Source organism: Diceros bicornis, chromosome 5, assembly GCF_020826845.1.
Source record: "Diceros bicornis minor isolate mBicDic1 chromosome 5, mDicBic1.mat.cur, whole genome shotgun sequence".
Taxonomy (NCBI): domain Eukaryota; kingdom Metazoa; phylum Chordata; class Mammalia; order Perissodactyla; family Rhinocerotidae; genus Diceros; species Diceros bicornis.
The window spans coordinates 2265062-2289023 of record NC_080744.1 but is presented as its reverse complement, the minus strand read 5'-3'; the positions used below and the strand labels follow the sequence as shown (position 1 = coordinate 2289023).

The window sequence follows — 23962 nt, the reverse complement described above, 5'->3', positions numbered from 1 at the left end:
GCTCTGCTGTGGCCCACTGTGCGGGGCGGAGCCCGAGTCCCAGGCCACCCCGTAGCTGCCGCACGGATCCGCTCCCCCGCGCAGGGCGGCGCGTGCGGGGCCTCGTCCCGCCAGAACGGAGCGTTCGGCCCCCGGGCGTGGGGACACCTGGGGGGCGTCGCAGCCCGACGGCCAGGCCGGATCCGCCCCGCTCCTTAGAGCCTTTTAAGGGCGAACCCCAACCCTCCGTCCCGCCAGCTGCCCAGCCAACTCACCCGCGGAGCAGCAAGCCGCGCAGCCTGAAGGCGGACAGCGCGCGGCTCCGCACCCGCTCCGGCGCCATGCCCGCGTTTTGGCGCCACGGCCGCGGCCCCGCCCCGTCCCTCCCAGGCCCCGCCCCTTGACCGCAGGTCCCGCCCCTATCCGCCCCGTCCCCTTCTGGCCCCGCCCCACCAATGCCCCGCCCCTTCCCTGTAGGCCCCATCCCTTGCCTCCCCTCCAGGCCCCGCCCCTCCAGGCTCTGCCCCTGGCCCGCCCCGTCCCCCTTGGCCCCGCCCCGCCCGGCATCTCCCGGGAGCCGCTCCCCAGAGCGGAGCGCGCCGCGACTCCCCGGGCGGCTGTAGGATGAAGGAGGAGACGACCCCGCACTCCTTTGTCGCCCGGAGACTGGAGGCGAGAGCGTCCCTCCCTGCGGTCGGGTTGGGGACGTGCTGCCCTTATCCCGGGTGCGTCGCTGGGCCACCCTTTCATCGCTGCCCTCGACCTCCCGTGACCCCGTCGGGCTCCTGTGGGACTGGGGGCCCGTGTGGACCACGTGATCTTCTTCACACAGGCCCTGGAAATGCTCGCCACGTCGGCCTTTCCCCGACGTCCACTTGAAGCTGCTACGCGTCACCGTCGTTCCCACCCACCCCGCTTTTTGTTTAGGTTGAGGGCTTCCTGCGCGCCAGGCACTGTCATAAGCGCTTTAAAGGTATCAATTGCGGTATTTGCGCATAGAGCCGAATGAGCTGGCTGCTGTTTTTTCAGCATCTTCATTTTTCAGATGAGAAAACTGAGACACAGAAATGGTAGATGGCTGGCTCAAGATGAAACGTTCCATAGGTCGTGGAGGCAGGATTTGAACTCTCATTCCAGCAAGTGGACTGTTAATCTGCCACGCTTCAAAAGGCTGGCCTCAATGAGTTGGGTAAAACCACAAGTGCTTATAAGTGCACAGGCAGCCTTGTAAAACACGAGGACGATTTCTAAGCACTGATATACGGTGACCTCCAGGGTATATGGTTGACTTGAAAAAAAGAGCAAAGTATGGTAAAGAAGGGCAACATAGATGTGTATTTACTTGTTTTTGCATTTAAAAAACCTCTGGAAGGTTACACTAGACACTAAAAAAATGGTTAACTGTAAAAGGCAGGAGGGATAAGGATGGAAGTGAGACCTTTCTTTGTGGTGAGACTTAACCACTGACCCATGTACATGTTTTACATATTCAAAGAAAAAAGTAATCTTAAAATTGAAAGCACACTCAAACCAATACACATAACTGTATGTTAAATTGGCAACATAACATCACAGAGAAAAGTGATTTTTGAACAGTTCTCTGTATATTTTCAGTGAAATATATTCTAAAGACAAAACTGCAAAGAAAATTTGAACTGTTATGTAAGAAAGGAGAAGAAATAAAAATAGGTAAACAGTCGATTCTCATTATTGGAGATAGTTATGTTCTATAAAGTTACCACCAATACTGAATTAGCAAATAATCATTGCTACCAGGGGAAATACAGGGTTAGGTTCCTCTGAGCCTCTGGTCACAACATTTTCATCAACCAATCAATACATAGCTTTGTTTTAGGTGTGTTTTTGTTTAAAGATCTTTAATATATATCATTGATTCAATAACATTGAACTCAGAGGTAACAGCACTATAATTCATGCCTGAAGGAAGCTTATCTAACGTGTACTTTCTCCCTAGGGCACGTCACAGCCTTCTTGTGCCTTGGAACAGTAGACAGCACTTCAGCACTATGCTTCCAGGCCATTTTAAACAGCAAAATCGCCAAGAAAATTATAAAAATGCAGAAAATGTGGCACTACATGTGCCTCGAAAAAGACACTTGTTTATAGTATGAGAGATTGGGCCGGCCCCATGGCTTAGCGGTTAAGTGCGTGCGCTCTGCTGCTGGCGGCCCGGGTTCGGATCCCAGGCGCGCACCAATGCACTACTTCTCCAGCCATGCTGAGGCCGCGTCCCACATACAGCAACTAGAAGGATGTGCAGATATGACATACAACTATCTACTGGGGCTTTGGGGGAAAAATAAATAAATAAATAAAATTATAGTATGAAAGATGAAATGAGAAAGCAAAGTCGCCTTGCTCAACCTCAGCTGAGAACATGTGGGATGGGCAACTCAAAGTTTTCACCGCTCTGTGCATGTCTGAGAATGACCGTGGAAGCCCCCAGTATTTTTTTGTTAAACCATTGAATTGTGCATTTTATTTTATTTATTTATTTTTTTGTGTGAGGAAGATCAGCCCTGAGCTAACATCCATGCCAATCCTCCTCTTTTTGCTGAGGAAGACCGGCTCTGAGCTAACATCTATTGCCAATCCTCCTTTTTTTTTTCCCCAAAGCCCCAGTAGATAGTTGTATGTCATAGTTGCACATCCTTCTAGTTGCTGTATGTGGGACGTGGCCTCAGCATGGCCAGAGAAGCGGTGCATCGGTGCGCGCCCAGGATCCGAACCCCGGCCGCCAGTAGCGGAGTGCGCACACTCAACCACTAAGCCACAGGGCCAGCCCATGGAAGCCCCCAGTATTGATTTGAGAGTTACAAATAAATTTTAGTGAGTAGGTGAATTTGAAAATATGGAATGCACAAATAATGCAAAACGACTGTATCTGCTTAACCGCTAGAATGATAAACAAGAAACAAATGGTTATTTGTGGGCAGGAAAGTGGAGAGGAATAGGGATATAAGATGCTAAAACTGTTAGGTAAGCATTTTAGGGAACAAGATGTTTGCACAGTCCCAAAGTATCACCCTACAGATTATTGGCTAATAATACAAAGGGAAAAACTTACTTTTACAACAGAAGTTTCAGAGGTTACCACCTTAACCAAGTATCAAATTTAGCATCACAAATAGTGGGCTAATTTGACATTATGTTACTATTATAATGCAATATGACATATATGGCATCACTTACGAAGTATTCTTGCCAAAAATGTTAACCACAATTTAATCAAGTCTAGATCTAACTTCTGGTTTAAGGAAATATGGGGGAGAGAGGAACAAGTTAAATTACACTGTGAGGAAAATCAGACAAATCCAGAATGTGGAACATTCTAACTGGCCTGGTCTCTTCAGAAAGTTAGCGTCCTGGGAGGAGAACAGATGGAAGGACTGATTCAGGTTGTGGTAGCTAGACTCTACGAGAGCCTTCAATGATTTTTGCTTCCTGGAATCCATGCCTTGTCTGCTCCCCTCCCACAATGAAGAGGACTGACCTGTGTAATCAGTAGGGTGTCATGAAAAGGATGGTATAAGGTCTAAGGCCGGGGCAGAAAATTCTTTGCTATTTCTGCCTTGCTCTCTCTTGGGTCACTAGCTCTTGGGGAAGCCCGCTGCCCTCTAGTAGCTCCATGGAAAGGTCCCTGTGTTTTAAGAAATCAGGGCCTCCTGCCAACAGCCAGCACCAACTTGCCCTCCATATGCCAGTGGGTGTGAGCAATTTCAGAAGCAGATCTTCCAGCCCTAGTGAAATCTTCGGATGATGACAATCCTTGCCCATATCTTGACAGCAGCCGCATGAGACCAGAGACTGAACCACCAGCCAGGCTGTTCCCAAATTCCCAACCTACACAAACTGTGTGAGATAATAAATGTTTTTTATTTATTTATTCCCAATGCAGTTGGGAATCTTGAATATGGATTGGATATTAAATTATATTAAGGGATAATTATTACTTAGGTGTGATTATGATATCGTGGTTATGTATGTGAATGTCCCTATTTTTAGGAAATGCATGCTGAATGTAACATAAATGTGCCCATTTTTAGGAAATACATGCCAAAATGTAACTTTCAAATAATTCAGCAAAGTGAAAAATATAGGCACACACATAGAAACAAATATAAAGTATTATGGCAATATTAGAAATTATTAAACTTAAGTAGAGGGTGCACAGGTATTCTTTGAACTATTTTTTCAGCTTTTCTTTATGCTTGATATTTTTCATATTAAGAAATTGGAGATGAAAGAATTTATCCCAATTTCCGAGCTTCCCTCCACATTCTGACAATGATTCTCTTTCTCCCATAAATTTTCAATTTCTTCCCCTATGGCTCCTTCTCCTGGCAGCTCATAAAGTCCTAATACTTACATGAACAACTATAGGCTGATGACTCCAAAATCCATATTTCTCGCCCCTATCTCAGGCTTCAAACCCAATTCAATATGCCCGAAAATGAACTTGCCATCGTCCCTCCCAAATCTGCTCCTCCTCCCATGTCCAGCTCCCTAGTGAAGGGCTCCATCCTGTCACTCAGTGACCAGGCTAGTAACAAGGCGGCATCCTCGACACCGCCCTCTCCTTCATCCCCCAAAAACCAATTAGCCACCAAGTCCCTTTGGTTTTACCTTTTAAGTCTCTCTCAAACCTGTTGACTTCTCTCTGTCTCTGTGGCCAGAGCTCTCACTCAGGACACCAGCCTCTCTAGCCAGCAGTAACTAACCTACTAACTAGTCTCTTTGCCTCCAATCTTGCCTTCAGAATAAACTTTCTAAAACATAATTATTATTGTGTCACTTCCCCACTTAAAAGGCTTCCAAATCTCCCCATGTTAGGATAAAGTGAACAGGTCATCCCTTTCTTCCTTTCCCGTTCCATAGTAAGTGTTCCAGGAACACCCCTCCCGCCACCCTTCTGTTTACCTGAACAACTTCCACTCCGCCTTCAGTTCTTAGCATAGACTTCACTTTCTCTCAGGAACCTTCCCTGACTCTCCAGAGTTAGGGGCCCTCCTACGTAGCCCCAAGGGCCCGGACCTTCTGCTCTCATCACACTTACCGCACAGCGTGATGTTTGTCTGTTTGCTGGTCTGTAGCCTCCAGTAGACTTTAAGGTCCAAGAGGACATTTCAAAAATACAATACCAATATTACTAGGAACAAGAAAATGATAGAGTAAGGACTTTAAAAATAGATATTTTTTATCAAGGTATAATTCACAGTGCGCATATCTGAAGAATGAAGTTTAATGAATTGTGATAAATGTATAAACCCACGTAATCACCACCGCAATCAAGATGTAGAGCACTTCCGTCACCCCAGACTGCTCCCTGTCCTCCTTCCCATAGATCCCCTCCCTACCTCCAAACAACCACTTTCCTGCTTTCTATCGCCATAGATTAGTTTTGTATATCTTAAACTTCATATAAATGAAATCCAATAGCAGGTATTTTTTTGTGACTTTTCTTTTTCTCCCCCAGCTTTATAAGGAATGATTGACAAATAAAAATTGTATATATTTAAGGTATACAACATGATGTTCTGGTATAAGTATACGTTGTGAAGTGATTACCACAATCAAGCTAATTAACATACTCATCACCTCACACAGTTACCATTTTGTGTGTGTGTGTGTGATGAGAACACTTAAAATCTACTTTCTTAGCAAATTTCAAGTGTATAAAACATTGTTATTAGCTATTGTTGCCATGCTGTACATTAAGTTTCCAGAATTTATTCACCTTATAAGTGAAGGTTTGTACCCTTTGACCAACATCTCCCTATTTCCCCCACCTTTAAGCCAATGGTAGCCACTACCGTACTCTTTGTTTCTATGAATTTGACATTCTTATGTTCCAAGTCTAAATGAGATCATGCAATATTTGTCTTTCTGTATCTGGCTTATTTCAATTAGGATAATGTCCTCCAGGTTCATCTATGTTGTGATAAATGGCAGGATTTCCTTCTTTTTAAAGGCTGAATAATATTCCATTATATATATAATTTTCTTTATCAATTTCTTTATCCATTCATCCATTGATGGACACTTAGGTTGTTTCTGTGTCTTGGCTATTGTGAATAATGTTGCTATGAACATGGGGGTGCAGATATCTCTTCAAGATAGTGATTTCATTTCCTTTAGCTTTGTACTCAGAAGTGGGATTGCTGGATCATAAGGTAGTTCTATTTTTAATTTTATGAAGAACATCCATACTATTTTCTGTAATCACTGAACCAATTTACATTCCCATCAACAGTGTAGAAGGGTTCCCTTTTCTCTACCTCCTCAACAGCACTTATTATCTTTTGACTTTTTAATACTAACCATCCTACTAGGTATGAGGTGATAGCTCATTCTGGTTTTAATTTGCATTTCCCTGATAATTAGTGATATTGAGCCTCTTTTCATATACCTGTTGGCCTGTTGGATGTCTTCTTTGGAAAAATGTCTATTCAGATCCTCTGCCCATTTTTTAATCAGGTTGTCTTTTTGCTATTGAATTTTATGAGTTTCTTATATATTTTGGATATTAACCTTTATTGGATATATGGTTTGCAAATATTTTCTCCCATTCTGTAGGCTGCCTTTTCCCTTTTTTTGATGGTTTCCTTTGCTGTGCAGAAGCTTTTTAGTTTGATGTAGTCCCACTTGTTTATTTTTGCTTCTGTTGCCTGTGCTTTTGGCGTCATCTCCAAAAAAATCACTGCCAAGACCAATGTCAAGGACCTTACCCCTATGTTTTCTTCTAGAAGTTTTACTATTTCAGGTCTTACATTCAAATCTTTAATTCATTTCGGGTTGATTTTTGTGTACGTTGTAAGGTAAGGATCCAGTTTCATTCTTTTGCATGTGGCTGACCAGTTTTCCCAACACCGTTTTTGAAGAAATATCCTTTCCCCATTGTATATTCTTGGTTCCTTTGTCATAAATTGATTAACCTTATACACATGGGTTTATTTCTGGGCCCTCTTTTTGTTCCATTGATCTATATATCTATTTTTAATTTTATTTATTTATTTTTCCCTCAAAGCCCCAGTAGATAGTTGTATGTCATAGCTGCACATCCTTCTAGTTGCTGTATGTGGAACGCGGCCTCAGCATGGCCAGAGAAGCGGTGCGTCGGTGTGCGCCCGGGATCCGAACCCAGGCCACCAGCAGCGGAGTGCACGCACTTAACCACTAAGCCATGGGGCCGGCCCTATATATCTATTTTTATGCCAATTCCATACTGTTTTGATAACTATAGCTTTGTAATAAAGTTTGAAATCAGGAAGATATACTATTTTATAGTCGTCAGGTTGGCAAAAATTAAAAAGGCAGATAGTATTTAGGATTAAAAGCAATTGAACTTGTTATCTACTGCTGATGGGCATGTAGATTGTTACAATTACTTTGGAAAACAACTTAGTATTATCCAGTAAAATTGAAGATGTTCATACCTTATATCCCAGAAAGGGTACATAATGTTCTACTTGAAATTATTTTCTTTCAATGAATATAAATCCCTTCTCCATCATCTTTTTACTTTTACTTCAGTAAAATTTAGTAGAAATACAAGTAACTTTTAAAAGTGGGTTTTTAAAGAAAATGCAGTATGCTTATGAGTTTCATGTCTGGGGTGACGCATCAGAGAAGAGAAATAGCATGCTCCATAGGGAGAAGATCCCTAACTCGTGAATGGAATTATTCCAGTAGCAGGAGTTTGAAGCCAGAGGTGACAAGAGATTACAAGCCTTCTAAGAATTCACAGAAATCTTGGAGAGGGCTTGGAATTCTGCTGCAGATGGAAAGGGGGTTCCTGGGACAAACGACTGTGAGTGGACATATGGTTACACACATTGTAGGGAGGGAGAACTATTCCTCTACCCTCTGGATCCTTCTGGCTGCGTCAATTTAATCTAAGAATTAAATTGACATGAGACAGAATAACAGGAGAAAATCAAACAAAGTTTAATACCACGTATACATGAGAGAAATCCAGGAAAACTGAGTAACTTGCCAGAATGGCCGAAGCCACCACCTTAAATACCATCTTCAGCTAAAGACAAAGGAGGATGTTGGGGGTAGTGATTTGAGACTTCAGAGGGGAGAAAGGCAATTTACATGGAGATAGAAAAGAAATGTTTGATAAACCAATGTTTGCTGGGCCATCTATAGACAATGTGACCCGAGAGACAGAACTTGAATAAAACTGGGCTTAGCAAGGACCCTCCCAGTGTACCTATACCCAGAGTTATCTACAGTGATGGCCTGTCCTGGGGACAGGCCTTCCATCTTGAATTCTTTTAGGCAGTTAGGAGGAAGGTCAAAGTTTCTTTCAGAGTCTTTTGTTCTTAAAAATAATCAAGCCAAAGAGACACATTTTGGGGTGGCCAATTCTGATCCTCCACAACATGAATAACGACGACGACTACTACTACTGCTATTACCGTTTTCTGAGCACCTACTTTACAGCAGAGCTGTGTTACGTGCTATCCATCTTTCTGCCTTCAGTCCTGACTACCCCCCTCCCACAATCCAAAGTAAGTGCTCAAATCAAGTTACATTATCTACTCCCTGCTTAAGATCCATGGGCTCACAGTTAAAGTTTAGGCTGCTTAGCAGGACACACAAGGCTGCCTTCTTGCTTGTTCCAGCTTTATGCTTGGATGCGCCCTACAGGCCTTCCACAGCCATGTTGACCTATTCCTGCAACTGATAAGAAAAACTCGTGTTCCCTTTGTGCACTCCCTTCCCCAACAGATCACATCTTTCCTTCCTGTTTTTCTGCTGTATTTTGTCCACGTTTATACTATACCACTTTTCATCCCACACTGCATGCGTTTCTTATCTTTCCCTCTGACTGGACTTTGAAGCCTCTGTGGTACAACCGTGTCTTCTTCATCTTAAAATTCACTTTGTTTATTCACTCATTTAGTCAACATATTTATTTAGTATCTACTTGATACTGGGCTCCGGGGAGTCAGTAATATTCGATTCCTTCGAAGAGTTTCCACTCTAATAGAGCCTCAGCACCAACTACCTACAGCCAGCAGGCACTTAAGAAGTGAATAAACGAATGAATTAACTTGTTCCTAGCGCTGGGCAGCCACAATCTCTCCAAAGGGTGACTGTGGACAAAAGCATTTATAGACACTGGTAGAATCATTACCTTCCCTCCTGGCCCTAGTTTTCGTTCAGTAACATCCTTTTACGACAAGGGTTAGCCAACTTTTTCTGTCAAGCCCCAGAGATTAAATATTTTCAGCAGTGTGGGCTACACGGTCATTGTCGCAACTAGTCTGCCTACTCACCCTGTGGCTGTAGTCTAACATTTGAGCGAATGGGGGTGGCTGTGTGCCAGCAAAACTCTATGTACAAGGCCTGACATTCGAATTCATTTCATTTTCATGAGTCACGAAATATCACTCTCTTGATTTTTTTTCAACCATTCAAAATGTAAAACGTTCTGAGCTTGTGGGCCCCAACAGACGGCGGGCGAGATTTGGCCTCAGGCGGCAGTTTGCGGGCATGTTTTAGAAAGTTCCTAATTGTAAAAAACATATATTTATATCAAATACACACACAGACTATTCTCGTGGACAACCATCTCCGCCTCAGGTTGGGTGGACAGGCAAACGCTCAGCCAGCACTGTTCATCGACACACCGGCTTCTGCCCCACGGCCGAAGGCCTTCCTCCGGGGCCCAGGCGGCGCCGTCCGGACGGCGCACCACGGGGCGCGATCCCGCGAGCATCCGCGCCCGCCCCTCCCCCGCGCGCCCGCTCGGCTTCCGGGTGCGGGCGCGCAGCCGCACTGCGCCGCCGCCAACCTGGACCCTCGCGGCGCCCCGTCCGTGCGCGGAGGCCGGGCGTGCGGAGGCCGCTGGCGGCGGCGCGGATGGCGGACTCGCGGCCGTTCTGCGTGGCCGAGGAGCGCAGCGGCCACTGCGCCGTGGTGGACGGAAACTGCCTCTACGTGTGGGGGGGCTACGTGGTAAGGGGAAGAGGCGGGCCGGGGCGGCCCCGCGCTTGACCCGCCCCGGCCCGCGCCCCGCGCCCCGCCCGGCCCTCCGCCGCGCGAGCCCGGCCGTCCCTTGCGGTGCGCCCGCGCCGAGTCCCCGCGGGCCGTCCGCGTGGCCCTGTGCTTGTTGCCACGGCGCGGCCCCGGGCAGAGTAGCGAGGTCGCTCGGGGTCCCGTGTCCTGGGCAGTTTCTAGTGCGTCCCCTTGCCCGTGGGTCATCGCGAAATTCTGCTCGCGTCTCAACGAGACTCACAGTAGCGACAGTGTACCAAAGCGTTCTGATTACAGGGGAGGGTTGAGTGTGGGTATTCGTTTCCTTTCTGTAATCATGCGGTATAGATCGAGGAGGCTAAAGCGGGAATGTATGCCAACCCTTTTAGTTTGTAGATGGAAAAAAGCGAGCCCTCTGGAAGTTCTGCCGGGAGTAGAACCTACGTTTCCCGACGCTTGATGCTGTCACGAGACAGATGTAACCTGGCCGAATCACTCCCCCAAATAAAGCACGTGCTTCTGTGTTGTTGATTCTCAGATCCAAGTTGGAGTGGTGGTTGTGTTGTGTGTTTACTTTTGATTTGGTGCAGTATGAGGACGAGAGAACTAAGGCTGGCTTTTGAGTGCCTACTGTACCCGGCGTGTGCTAGGAACTCGCATGTCCCCAATCTTGTATAATCCTACGATACCTTGTAAGTCATATCCCAATTTTAAAAATAAGGACGATGAGTCAGCTTTAATGGCCATTTGACCTCGAGGGCAGCAGATTCCGGCCTAGGTATATTGGATTCCCAAGGCAATTTTTTTCCGTGATAACTGACATAAATTAGATGACTATGCTTTCTTAATGTCTAATATTTCCACCGTTTGTTCCTGAGGAAAAAGTAGTCCAGATATAGTGATGCTTTTATGCAGAAGAATATTTTGATTGTTTTTGAGCTCTGTCACTTAAAACGTAGAGGTGTCAAACTTCATCTGTTATATTGATTCTTAATATGGTAGAAGTTGTGGAAAAAAACTTCACTTAAAAATAGTAATCTGTAATATCTCATATCTGGGACAGTATAGATTTCTTTTGGGCCCATAAATGAAATGTCTGAATTTTTCATATCTTATTTTAATCTTGAAAATTGTGTAATTGATTAAATTCCAGTTCTTCCAGTGGCAGTGAAATGAAATACTTCTTTTCCTGCTAGCTACTGATCCATTGAGTAGAGTGCTGTAAGAACCCCCCCGGGGAAGTACCACACAGATTGAGATAGAGTCTACTCCTTTTTTATCAGCAGTTAACATACATCTAAGGCATAAATGGAAGGAAAGGGAGAGTGGAAGGCAAAAAAGAAGACATGGCGTTGGGTGAGAAAAAATAGACTCCTTCTGACTATTCTTTCCTTCAGACCCCTCTGAACAGAGGCTAGCTAGAAGGCCCTGGAATCTGGAGGTAATCCAGTAGTCAGTAGTTAGGAAGAGTGATCAGATGATTCCCAATTGTATGGCCCAGTCACAGTTTTCCTCCTTGTTAACGCAAACAATGTGTGTTCAAGTTGACAGACATGTTTTATATCCTAAGACTTGAATGGCCCACAGGTGTGTGTCTGAATTATTTATCACTCTGTCATATCCTAAAGGACACTGTCTGGAAACAGCCCTGCCTCTAGGGGTAAGAGTGGCCAGGCTGAGTTAGTGGTCAGTTCTAATTGGTGCCAGAATATTCTTTTGCTCTTGGTTCTTCCATATCCTATCCACATGACTGAAGTTCATACAAACTTTAAAGCTCCACCAGGAAGATTTACAAGTTGTAAGCAGTTTTCCCAAATTTTGGAGGAAAATCACAGTGTCTTAGCATGCTTGTGGATGATGTCTTTCCTCTTAGGGTTTAATCTGAACAGTTTTATTTCAATAATACAATTGACATTAATACACTTTGTCCTGAACTTTTCCTTATTGGAAATATCTGCATAAATATGCTTGTACATGTTTCTGTTATGGATATGGACTTGAAGAGAATAAGGGTCAATTTAGAAAATATTTGAAAAGAATCAAGGTGGGAGGCTCACAGTACCAGATGTTAAAACATATCACAATATGATAATAATTAAATCTGTGCTCCAGATGCAAGTTGAGATAGATGATGGAATGGAAAAAGAAATTACATGAACAGCCAAGCATGTAAGACTATTTTGTCTTTAAAAGATAGCATTTCAATTCTGGAAAAACAATTGCTTATTCAATAAATGGTCCTGGATTCCTGGAGGAAAATGATATCGGAGCCTTAGGACTGAAGAGTTAAATGTAGAAAAATTAAGCTATACAATACCAGCAGAAAATATGTGCCTCTTGTAAAGTCTTGAGTTGGGGAAAAAAACCCGAACTGGGAAAAACTGTAAAGGAAAAGATTGGCAGATAAAACTTTTAAAAAATTAAAAACTGTGATTTTTAAATACCGTAAAATGAGAAGGGAAATGACAAACTGGGGAAAATATTTGCAACATATATGATAAGCAAAGGTCCTGTAAAAATAAAGATTAATATCTCCACTGAAAATGAGCAATGGATATACACAAGCAATTGACAAAGGAAGAAATACAAATATTAATATGAATCAAAGAAACCCAGCTGAAAATAACAATGAGGTTTTTCTTCTCCAGTTTGCAAAGATTGAAAAGAATTTTTGAGAAGAGCATGGGGAAATGAATTACTCATACACTGGTAGTGGGAGTACAAACTTGTGTAACCTTTTTGAGGAGAAATTTAGCAATGTGTATCAAAAGCCTTAAGTGTGTATTCTCTTTAACCTAATAGTTCCACTTTATATATTCACAGATGGCCACACATGCCACCTGTGTCATGTAGAAGACATTTATCCTTTTTAGATGCCCGGAATTTGAACCTCCTTCCTCTATTTGTAGTGTACGCCACTGAGTGAGCCTTGTTGGGGTATTTATTTTAGTTGTCTGACTACCTCCTCTCTACCGCTGTGGAATGTGGACAGGGATTTTGTTCCCTGTGGTATCCCCAGCGTCCAGAACTGGGTATAGCTCACAGTGGATGCCCAAAAAGAAACCCTGAGTGCCGGGGACTCACTTTTCCAGGCTCCCTTGCAGCTAGGTTGTGGGCAAACCACTTGGACTCTGTTAGATGAATCTGTGCTAGATCTGGACTTGGGGGTAAAGATGTGAAAATCAGGATCTGAAGAGGATTCTTACCCAGCGATAGAATTTGTAGGAAGATCAAGGTCCTTGGCATGAGAGGCGATGCTACAAGCTGTATTGTAATGCTCACCAGACCTGTTCTATGGCGTGCTTTCAGGCCTTGCTCCTCCTCACAAAGATCAGATGCTGGTTCTTCAGCCTCCCTAATGATTCTATGAGCTACTTCATATTCATTTCTTACCATTTTATATTCTTAATTTTTAAATGTGGAATATATGTACAAAGGAATGTATAAAATAAGTATCATTTAGAGGTAAACATCGGTTTATGTTCCAGATTAAGAAATTGACTAGAACCAGGACCTTAGAAGCTTCCTGTTTATCTTCACTGGTCAAATTGCTCCTCGCACCCCACAGGGTGCCACTATCTTGATTTCTTGTTAATCACTCTTTTCTCTGTAGTTTTACCATATGTGTCGGTATCTCTAAACAATATGTGATTTGCTTTTGGAATCACAGCATGCGTTTTCTTTTGTGACCTAATTCTTTTAGTGAACATTATGTTTTTTAGATTCGTGCATTGCTTGTATTCAGCTGGTGTACACTTGCACGGCTGTACCTGTTTTCACTTGGTGTTCATTCTGGTGGGTCAGTGCCTGCGCTGCCCAGTTGTTAAATATTTTGAAAATAATTCCTGGATTCATTCATTTGATGTGTGTCCTGTATAATATTCTATTGTGTGAATTTACTGCGATTTATTTATCCATTATGCTATTGATGAATATTTGAATGTTTCTAGTTTTTTGCTATTATAAGCAGTGCTACATTGCGCATTCTTAGAACATGTCTCCTAATGTACATGCACATGTTTGCATTGTACATGTACATCCTCTAGGGCATACGCCAAGGAATGGAATGCTGGGGCACTTGGTATGCACATCTCCAACCTTACTTGGAGATGTCACTGTTTCCAAAATATTTGTATCAATTTGCACTCCCACCAGCCTCCTCCTTGCTCCACATCCTTGACAACATTTGTACCATCTGGCCTTACATTTTTTGCCAATCCAGTGAGTGTAACATGATATTTCTTTTTGGTTTTTGTTTGCATTTCCCTGATTACTAATAAAATTGAGTGTCTTTTCATAACTTTATAAACTAGTATTTGTGTTTTCTGTAAAAATGCTGGTTCATGTCGTTTGCTCATTTGTCTGTTGGGTCATCTTTTTCTTGCTGATTTGTAGGAATTCTTTATATATATAGTTGTATGAGTTGAATGTGTCTTCTCAGCTTGTAGCTTGTCTTTGTTCTTCCTTGATGATTGTCTTTTTTCCAACAGAAGTTCTTAGTTTTAATGTAATTTCAATCTTTTCCTGAATGCTTTGTGCTGTCTGCATCTTATATGGGAAATCTTTCCCAACGTAGAGATCATAAAGTCTCTTATATTGTCTTCTAAGCAATTTTGCCTTCCGTGTTTAAATCTTTTTTTTTTTTTTTTAATCTGAATTTTTCACTTGGTTAGTTTAAGGTAGGGATCTGATTTCATGATATTTTCCATATGGATAAGCACTTGTCCTTGAGTCGTTTATTGGGTAGTCGCCCCTTTCCCTGCTGGTATGCACACTCAATCGGTTGTACATCAGGTTTTCATGCATGTGATCTGTTTCTAGGTTCTTTATTCTGTTCACTTGGTCTGTTTGTTTGTTCTTGTGACAGAACCACATTATCTAAATTATAATAGCTTTATTAGAGTCTAATTGTTGAGGAGTAAAAGCCCATCTCCACTCTATATCTGTTCTTGTTCTTCAGGGATATTTTGGTTATTTAGGGTCCTTTGTTCTTTTGTATAAATTTTCTTTACTATTTTTGTTGTAGTAAAATATATAAAACATAAAATTTGCCATTTTAACCATAGTTTAGTGTACAATTCATTGACATTAATTCAGATCACAATGTTGTACAATGTTACCGCTGTCTAGTTCCAAAACTCTTCATTATTCCAAATAGAAACTCTGTATCCATTATTCAATAACTACCCCCCCCCTTTCTTCCCCCAGTCCTGCTAACTTCCAATCTTCTTTCTGTCTTGATAAATTTGGCTTTTTCTAGATATTTCACATAAATAGAATTATACAATATTTGTCTTTTTGTGTCTGGCTTATTTCACTTAGCATAATGTTTTCAAGGTTCATCCATATTGTAGTATATATCAGAACTTTATTCCTTTTTATGGGTGAATAGTATTCCATTGTATGCATATACCACATTTTGTGTATCCATTTGTCTGTTGATGGGACACTTGGGTTGTTGCCACCTTTTTTGTCTCTGTGAATAATGCTCCTATGAAGATAGGCATACAAGTATCTGAGCCCCTATTTTCAATTCTTTTGGGTACTACGAGTGGAATTGCTGAGCCATATGGTTATTCTACATTTAACTTTTAGAGAAACTGCCAAATTGTCTTCTACAGCACTTCCTCATTTGTATAAACTTTTGAATCAGACTGTCAACTAAAGTACCCCATTGGGATTTTATGTTATTGTATTCAATATTTAGATCATTTGAGAGTGGTCGACATTATGAAATTGAGTCTTCTAATCCAATTATATGGTATATCTCTATTCAGGACTTTTTGATGTCTTTCAATAAAGTTTTATAGTGTCTTCATAGGGATCTTGCATCTTTTGTTGGGCTTATTCTTTATATTTTTTATTTCTATTGTTAATTTTTTAAAGATTGGATGTCCTGATTGTTGCTGGACAACAGCAACAATCAGGTGTTATGAAATGCAGTTGACTTTTGAATACTTTTGATTCTAGCAAGCTTTCTCAATTTATGTTCTCATAATTCATCTGTTAATTTTCTTTTTATTTTCTATGTAGTCATATAATCTACAAGTGATGACAGTTTTGTTTCTTCCATCCTAATCTTTATTCCTTTTTATTTCCCTTTCTTTACTGCACTGGTGGACCTGAAGTACAGTGTTAAGTAGAAGCTACTTTTTTCTTGTTCCTAACCTCAGAGGGATTGTTTTCAACTATTAACCATTAACTTGGATGTTTGCTTTAGCATTTTGTTTGTTTTTTCAAATTAAGGAAGTTTCCTTCTATCCAATTTTCAGTGAATGGATGTTAAATTTTGGAGAGTGGATTTTTCTGCATCGCACTGAGATAATCATGTTTTTTCTCCTTTAATCCCTTAATGTGTGGATTTATACGAATTGTTTTGTAATAGTAAACCAATGTTACGTTCCTTGGATTAAACACAAGTTAGTGTAATGGATGACTTTTTTATACATTACTGGATCCTGTTCGCACTTATTTTTTAGGATTTTTACATCTATGTTCATAAGTGGATTGAGTAGTGTTCCTTTTATATTCTGGGATAGTTTTGTGAGATTGAATTATCTGTTCTTTGTATGTCTGAAAGAACTCATCTATAAAGTTACTTAGGCCTGGTACATACTTTGTGGGGAGGTTTTAAATCTCTTATTCAAGCTATTTAAAGCTATAGGATTGTTCACATTTCCCATTTTTTCTTGAATCAGTCTTGATAAGGTTCCCTCACCCCCACCTCCACCTCCAGGACTCTATCCATTTCATTTAGGTTTTAAAATTTATTGGCATGAATTTAAGTTGTTTGTAACACCCTTGATTTAATCTCTGTAGTACCCACAGCTATGTCCCCTTTTCCATTCCTACAATTGCTTAACAGTCCTTCCTTTCTCCCCAGGCCCCCCCCCCTTGAATAATCTTCCCAGAGGTTTATCAGCCTTCTGAAACATCAGATTTTGGTTTTCTTAATCCTCTCTGTTGTTGTTTTTTAAAATTTCATCAATATCTGTTCTTTTTTATTTTATCCTACTTTCTAGGGGTTTATTATGCTGTTATTTCTTGAACTTCTGAAGTTGGGTGTTCCACTCATTCTTTTTGAGACTTTTTAATTCTTTAATGTAAGTATGTAAGGCTATAAATTTTCTTCTATGTACCTCTTTAGCTATATTCCTGACTATTTGATAAGCAATATTTTGTCATTTTGCAGTTCTAATATTTTATACTTTCCATTGTTATTTCTTACCTATAAGTTGTTTAGGAAAATATTTTACATTTCTAAACATACAGTATTTTTATAGTGAGTTTTCTGTTATTAATTTCCAACTTAATTGTGTTGAACTTGGAGAACGTGGTCTATATCTGATAGCAGTGCTTGGGAATGTTGAAGTGTGCTTTAAAGACTAGCATGTGATCAATTTTCATAAATATACCATTTGCTCTTATAAAGAATACATGTTCTAGTTATTGAGTGAAGTGTTTTATATATGTCCATTTTGTCAACCTTGCTAGTTGTGCTGTTCAAATCTCCTATATCCTTATTGATTATTTTATGTCTTGTTCTATCAATTACTGTAACAGGTATCAAAAACTCCTACTCTGACTGTAGATTTGCTAGTTTTTCCCTATGGTCCTGTCAGTTTTTACTTTATATGCGTTTTTAGGCTACCTTTTTGGGTGTATATGAATTTAGAATTGTTATATCTTTCTGGTTAATCGAATATTTTGTTATTTAGTAATGATCCTCTTTATCTGTAGTAATGTTATTTGCCTTAAAATCTATTTTGCTAATATTAATACAGCTACACCAGCTTTCTTTTGGTTGATATTTGCATGGCATATCTTTCTACCTTGTAATAGAAACTTTGTATATCTTTATATTTTAGATGTGTGTCTTATAACCTGAAAATAACTGGATCTTATTTTTATGCAGTCTGGTGTTATGTGCATTTTATCTGGAGAGTTTAGTCTATTTTCACTTAATATAATTCTGATATACTTTTTTCATCAGATGTGCTTTATATGTGCCCCACTCTGTTTCTCCTCCTCCTCCTTCTTAACTTTCCCATTTGAGGATTGTTTGTGGAGTTTTTTGTTCTCTTTCCATTTTTTTCTCTTTGCTTGTGTAGAAGTGTATAATTTATTTCTAGCCATCTTGTAGCTACTCTCTTTATTTCAATGCGAATACTTCACCAAGTTCAAGGTTAATAATTTTCCTTCTTCCCATCGAGTTAAAGAATTTTAGAAAGTTTTAAGTCTGATACCCATTTCCCTAGTTCTTTGCTGTTTCCCCCTCAAATTAGGCAACAAAAAAAGTTTAACCTTTTTTAAATGTTTAAATTTACCCACACATTTACCAATATCTTGTCATATTCCTTGTTGCATTTCAGATCTTTAATTTCAGATCACTTTTCTTTTGCCTGAAGTAGCACAGCTATTGTAATTTCTTTAAAGGATGGTCTATTACTGGACAACTGTCTTATTTTTTGTTTGTCTGAAAACTCCTTTATTTCACCTGGATTCTTAAAAGATATTTTCACTGAGTATAGAATTCTAGGTTGACAGTTACTTTATTAAACACATCGGTTAATATTACTTAGTCTTGTGTTGTTGCTAATGAGAATTCAGTCACTAGTTGCCATTCGTTTGAAGGTGATTTGTCTTTTCTCTGGCAGATTTTAAGAATATATCTTTTTCTTTGATGTTCTGTAGTTTTACTATGATGTCTCCAGGTATGGATTTCTATTTACTTATTCTGCTTGGAGCTTGTTAGGACTTCCTAGATCTCAGGAATTGATGACTTTCAACAGTTTTGCAAGACACTTAGTCTTTGTCTCCTCAAATAGTGCCTCTTCTCATTCTCCTAGTATGTAACAATGTTATGTCCTGATGTAATTCTGATTAGACTTAGTTCTTTTCTCTGTTTCTCCATGTCTCTTAACTTTTTTATATATATATTCCACCTCTCTGAGCCATATTTCTGAATACATCAGTTAACTAACTCTCTTTTAAGGGTAACCTTGACAAGAGCAGTTTTAGTGGAATGATGGGTGCAGAAGATGGACTAATCTGGACTGACGAGAGCATGAGAGGTGAAGCAGTGCAGACCTCACTATGGTTAGCTCAGGATGGGAGTTTTGTTATCAAGGGAGCAGAGAAATAGGAAAAGGAGTCAATGGAGTGTTGTTTTTTTAAAAAACAATGAGTGATATTAAGGCATGTTTGGATATATCAATAGGAATGATCTAGTAAAGAAGGAAAACTTGATGTAGAAAAAGAGGGATAACTTAGGAGTGGAATCTCTGAGAAAGTGAGAACGAACTGGGTCCAGGTTTTTCAGTTCTGTGCTTCGTTTGTGTTTTTGCCTCTTTTAAAGATTAGTGAAAGGGATTTGTTTTTAAATCAGGCTGAGGTGAACACACAGTCAGTTTAACAGGTATTATTCACTTATCCATTCAGTCACTCAATCAACAAACATTCCATTTGCCTTTTATGTGTGAGGCACTGTGCTGGGCTCTGTGAACAGAATTACAAGATAAACAAGCAGTCCTGAAGCTTATAGGTTAGTGCTGGTGGTGGGTGGGTGGGGTACAGACAAAGGACTTCAAAGAGAAGTAGGGGATTGTATGAGGGCATTTAATAGGGACCTTAATCCCTTAACCTCGTTCTGGGAGATCAGAGAAGCAGCATTTAAACTGATTCCCAAAGAGTGTGTAGTGGGCCAGGTACACTCTGGGAGAGCATGCCAGGGGAGAGAAGAGCGTGGACGAAGGCCCTGTGGCAGCAAGGACGGTGCCGAGGTTTAGGGACTGCAAGAAGACTAGAGCGTGAGCGAGGGGATGTCAGGCGCCTCAGAAGCACTGGAGAGTCTCCCGAGAGCACAGAGAAGCGCTGAAGGGACGTAGGCAGAATCGTGACAGATCCGTTTCCATGATATTTCTGCTGTAAAGGTGCACACACAAGGGTGCTGGAGCCTGACGCCGTTAAACCTTAGAATCATACAGTTAACCCGCTTCTTACAGTGATTCTTGACTGAGCTGTCTCAGTCAAACACAAGTGGAAGATTCCTCAGAATTAATACAATGCTTTTCTGCTGTGTGTGTGTGTGAGAGAGAGAGAGAGAGACAGAGAGAGAGACAGATACCTGGTAGTCAAGGTACTATTTTTAAAGTTTAACTAACATAGCAATGAGAAAATTAGCTAAATCTACTTAACATGTTAATGATTTGTGCATCATACTGTTTTAGAAATCCTTGAACTGCTATTTTTTAAAACTAGCTATTTGTGAATTATTTCATATGTTCTAAGAAATTATGATGGATTTATATGAGGATTTGTTTGAACCCCTAAGTTTTTTAACTTAATATAAATAAGATTATTATTCTATTCTTATTTCTCTTTTCATCATAAATGTCAGAATGTACTGTTCTATTTATGTTATCTGCTTTAGAGATTATTCAGATTCTGAGTTGTCATTTTGATTAGTTAAATTTATCTTGTTTTTTTGTTTTTTTGTTTTTTGTGAGGAGATCAGGCCTGTGCTAACATCCGCCAATCCTCCTCTTTTTTTGCTGAGGAAGACGGCCCTGGGCTAACATCTGTGCCCATCTTCTTCCACTTTATATGGGACGCCACCACAGCATGGCTTGCCAAGCAGTGCGTCGGTGCGCGCCCGTGATCCGAACCAGCGAACCCCGGGCCGCCGCGGCGGAGCGCGCGCACTTAACCGCTTGCGCCACGGGGCCGGCCCCCTAAATTTATCTTGATCCTTAGCTTCTGTATTTAATACACACCTAACACTATGCCTTACACATAGTAGGTAGTCAAAAGTATGTTCAAGGTCTCTGATACAGTCTTCTAATTACACCTTATAAAAATGTCCTTCCTTGGGGCCAGCCTGTGGCGTAGTGGTTAAGTTCAGCACGCTCTGCTTCGTTGGCCTGGGTTTGCGGGTTTGGATCCTGGGCGTGGACCTACACCACTCAACAGCCATGCTGTGGTAGCAAAATAGAGAAAGGTGGGCATGGATGTTAACTCAGGGCTAATCTTCCTCAAGCAAAAAAAGAGGAAAAAAATGTCCTTCCTTAATTCCTTCCCTTCACCCAAAACACACTGCCCTTTTTTGATATTCCTTTTCTTCCTGGCTTTATAGTCTTCAATATTCTGCTCTGACTGTTATTATTTTGCTATCTTCGCTTACTCAAAATACCCGTTTAAGGTTTCATTGCCCTGAGTCTTTTTCTTGAGACTGTGTACTTAGTATTTTGTATTCTAAACCTTTATTGTTTGCCCACTCTCTCTTAGAAAATGTCTTTGTTCCCCTTCTCTTTTGCTCTATCTTTATATTGAAAAAACCATCTATAAGCCTGTTTATGATTTTGTGTTTTGCAGTGTTTTAATTGCAGTTTTCCCATCCTGAGGAATTATTTAAATGTTACTAATTGATAAACATAATTTTATGTATTCTGTGTTTTTAGTCTATTGAAGACAATGAAGTATATTTGCCTAATGATGAAATTTGGACCTATGATATTGATAGTGGGTTGTGGTAAGTAAATTGCAGAATGTCCAATCTTAATGTCTGTTGTAAATGTTTTCCTAGACTACAGGGAACTTCAGACCATGCTGAGAACACACTGCAGCGTTTCCTGTCTTACTTCCTTTCCTTCAGTGCTTTATTCTCTCTGGCTCTTTCTTTCCCCTGCTCCCTTCCTCTCCCTACTCTGTCCTTTACCATTCCTCTCAAGATTAAGGCTGTCTCTGAAGACTTTGCTTTGTTCTATTAATTCGTTCCAAATTCTGGTGACGCGTGAAGATTTTATAATTTTTTTTCCCAGTAGGTTGAAAAATCTTTCCGGGGGATCTTCTTAGAGTTTTTACAGTGTTGGCTACCATTACATTTTAATTGTAACTGCCAGTGACAATTTTCATTGAAAAAGTAACCGTGGAGTTCAAAGGGAATTTTAATTTGCCTTTCTGGAAAGTGATGGAATTCCATGTTATTCTTGCTGCAGGACAATGCACCTCATGGAAGGAGAACTCCCCACCTCCATGTCAGGAAGTTGTGGAGCTTGCATTCATGGAAAGCTGTACATTTTTGGAGGATATGATGACAAAGGATACAGCAATCGAGTAATATTTTCTTTCAATTCGGGAGTGCAGCAATATGTAATATTTAATGTATCACTTCATCTCATCAGTTTATAAATATTCTAAAAAGAAGATACGTGTAGCAAGTCTTGTGTTTACGATTGTACGGTTTTACACGCGGCGGCAGTCCTGCTCTGCTCTTCTTCCCTGTCCTGCTTCAGAATCAACTACATCCTTAATTAGCTACATACTTAGTTAACAACTACAGGGCAAGAGCATGATGGGAAAAGACCCATTTCAGTATGTTTTATATATCATTTTTGCTTCTAAAACATAGTCTTATTTTCATTAAGTCCACAGTTAAAATTTTTAAAAAGAAAAAAGTAATATTAATTTTTGGATCATATATCTCTCAGATATAAACTTAATTTTCAAGTGCCCTGTCTGCTAATGGTGTTCTCCTCTTTTAAAAGCTTTATTTTGTTAATTTGCGAACAAGAGATGGAACCTACATTTGGAAAAAAATCACCGACTTTGAAGGACAACCACCCACGCCACGTGATAAACTTTCTTGCTGGGTATACAAAGACAGGTAATGCAGGAAAATTGTCTCAGAAACTGCACTTAGTAAGGATTATAGCTTGTGGCCAAAATAGAGAAAACTTGAAAGTCTGAATTTTGTCAAGATACAATTACAAACCTGTTTTACACTGATGGTAATGGCAGTTCTGAATCTGGATAAAAGGCATGTCATAAAAATAAACATTTTGGAAGCAACGATCTGGTTTTTAAAATTAATTTATCTAATGAAATTTTCTGATTAGTTAATACCTTCAGGGCCGGCCCCGTGGCTTAGCTGTTAAGTGCGTGCGTTCCGCTACTGGCAGCCCAGGTTCGGATCCCGGGTGCCCACTGACGCACTGCTTCTCCGGCCATGCTGAGGCCGCGTCCCACATACAGCAACTAGAAGGATGTGCAGCTATGACATACAACTATCTACTGGGGCTTTGGGGGGTGGGGATTTAATACCTTCACATGGTTCAAAAATCAAAATTGTAGTAAAAAGTATGAAGGAAAGGTCTGGCTCCCCCTCCTGTCCCACCCCTGCACACATGGCTGCTGCTTTGACATCTGTGTTCTCACAGCCGTGGTTCCCAACTGGTCTGCCAGTGGAGTCCCCTGGGGATCCTTTAGACAGTCCAAAGCCAGGTGACAGCCCAGACTCCTTACAGTCTCAGGGGAATGAGGTTTTGAAGCTCCCCAGATGATCCCAAGATGCAGACAAGTTTGGGAGCTACTGCCATCAGTGTTACTTTACGTGAATAGAAGCAGATACGTGTGCGCGCGCATGCGTGCACACAGGTATTAGGGGTGTGGTCCTCTTTTCACCCTCCTGCTTGTGCAAATATCAGCATACTCTGTACCGTGTTCAGCACCCTGCCGCTTCTCTCAGTGAACAGTATCCCAGGGAGATCTCTCATCTTACTGTATCCCTAGTTAGTTACAAAGTTTGTTCTTGCTTTTTCACAGCTCATACTGTTCTCCTCTGTGGCTACACCGTGATTTATTTAGCCTTTCCCCTGCAGATGAAACAACACTTAGATTGTTTCAATTCCTTTGCTATTACCAACTATGCTTTAATGAATATCTTTGTATATATATGATTGCAGATCTATCTGTTGGATAAAATTCCAGAATTAGATTGCTGGGTCAGAGGATAATGCATTTATAATTTTGGTAATTGTTTAGTTTGCTAGGGCTGCTGTAACAAAGTACCGTAAACTGAGTGTCTTAACGCAGACGTTCTGTCTCACAGTTCTGGAGGCTAGAAGTCTGGGATCAAGGTGTCAGCAGGATTGCTTCCTTCTCTGGGTCTTGAGGATGAATCCATTCCGTGCCA

At 40.9% G+C, this 23962-nt stretch overlaps 2 protein-coding genes across 6 annotated transcripts in view; one reads left to right on the top strand and one right to left on the bottom strand.

Moving 5' to 3' along the window:
• Positions 1–23962, bottom strand: part of POLE2 (DNA polymerase epsilon 2, accessory subunit) — a 343546-nt gene that overhangs the window by 29708 nt on the left and 289876 nt on the right. Inside the window, exon 1 of one of the 2 annotated variants that reach the window (XM_058540621.1) lies at positions 255–328. The exons of the other annotated variant lie outside the window; for it this stretch is intronic. Coding sequence (XP_058396604.1) covers positions 255–322 — 68 coding nt within the window. The 5' untranslated portion in view covers positions 323–328. Of the gene's footprint in view, positions 1–254; positions 329–23962 lie in introns of those variants that run through there. 2 annotated transcript variants of the gene reach the window in all.
• KLHDC1 (kelch domain containing 1) overlaps positions 9858–23962 on the top strand; it is a 44352-nt gene continuing 30247 nt past the window's right edge. For 3 of the 4 annotated variants that reach the window (XM_058540624.1, XM_058540627.1, XM_058540626.1), the window contains exons 1-4: positions 9858–9972; positions 21450–21520; positions 21987–22104; positions 22536–22654. In XM_058540624.1, the coding sequence (XP_058396607.1) occupies positions 9877–9972; positions 21450–21520; positions 21987–22104; positions 22536–22654 (404 nt within the window). In that variant the 5' untranslated portion in view covers positions 9858–9876. Of the gene's footprint in view, positions 9973–15951; positions 17094–21449; positions 21521–21986; positions 22105–22535; positions 22655–23962 lie in introns of those variants that run through there. The other variant, XM_058540625.1, reaches the window with a different exon arrangement.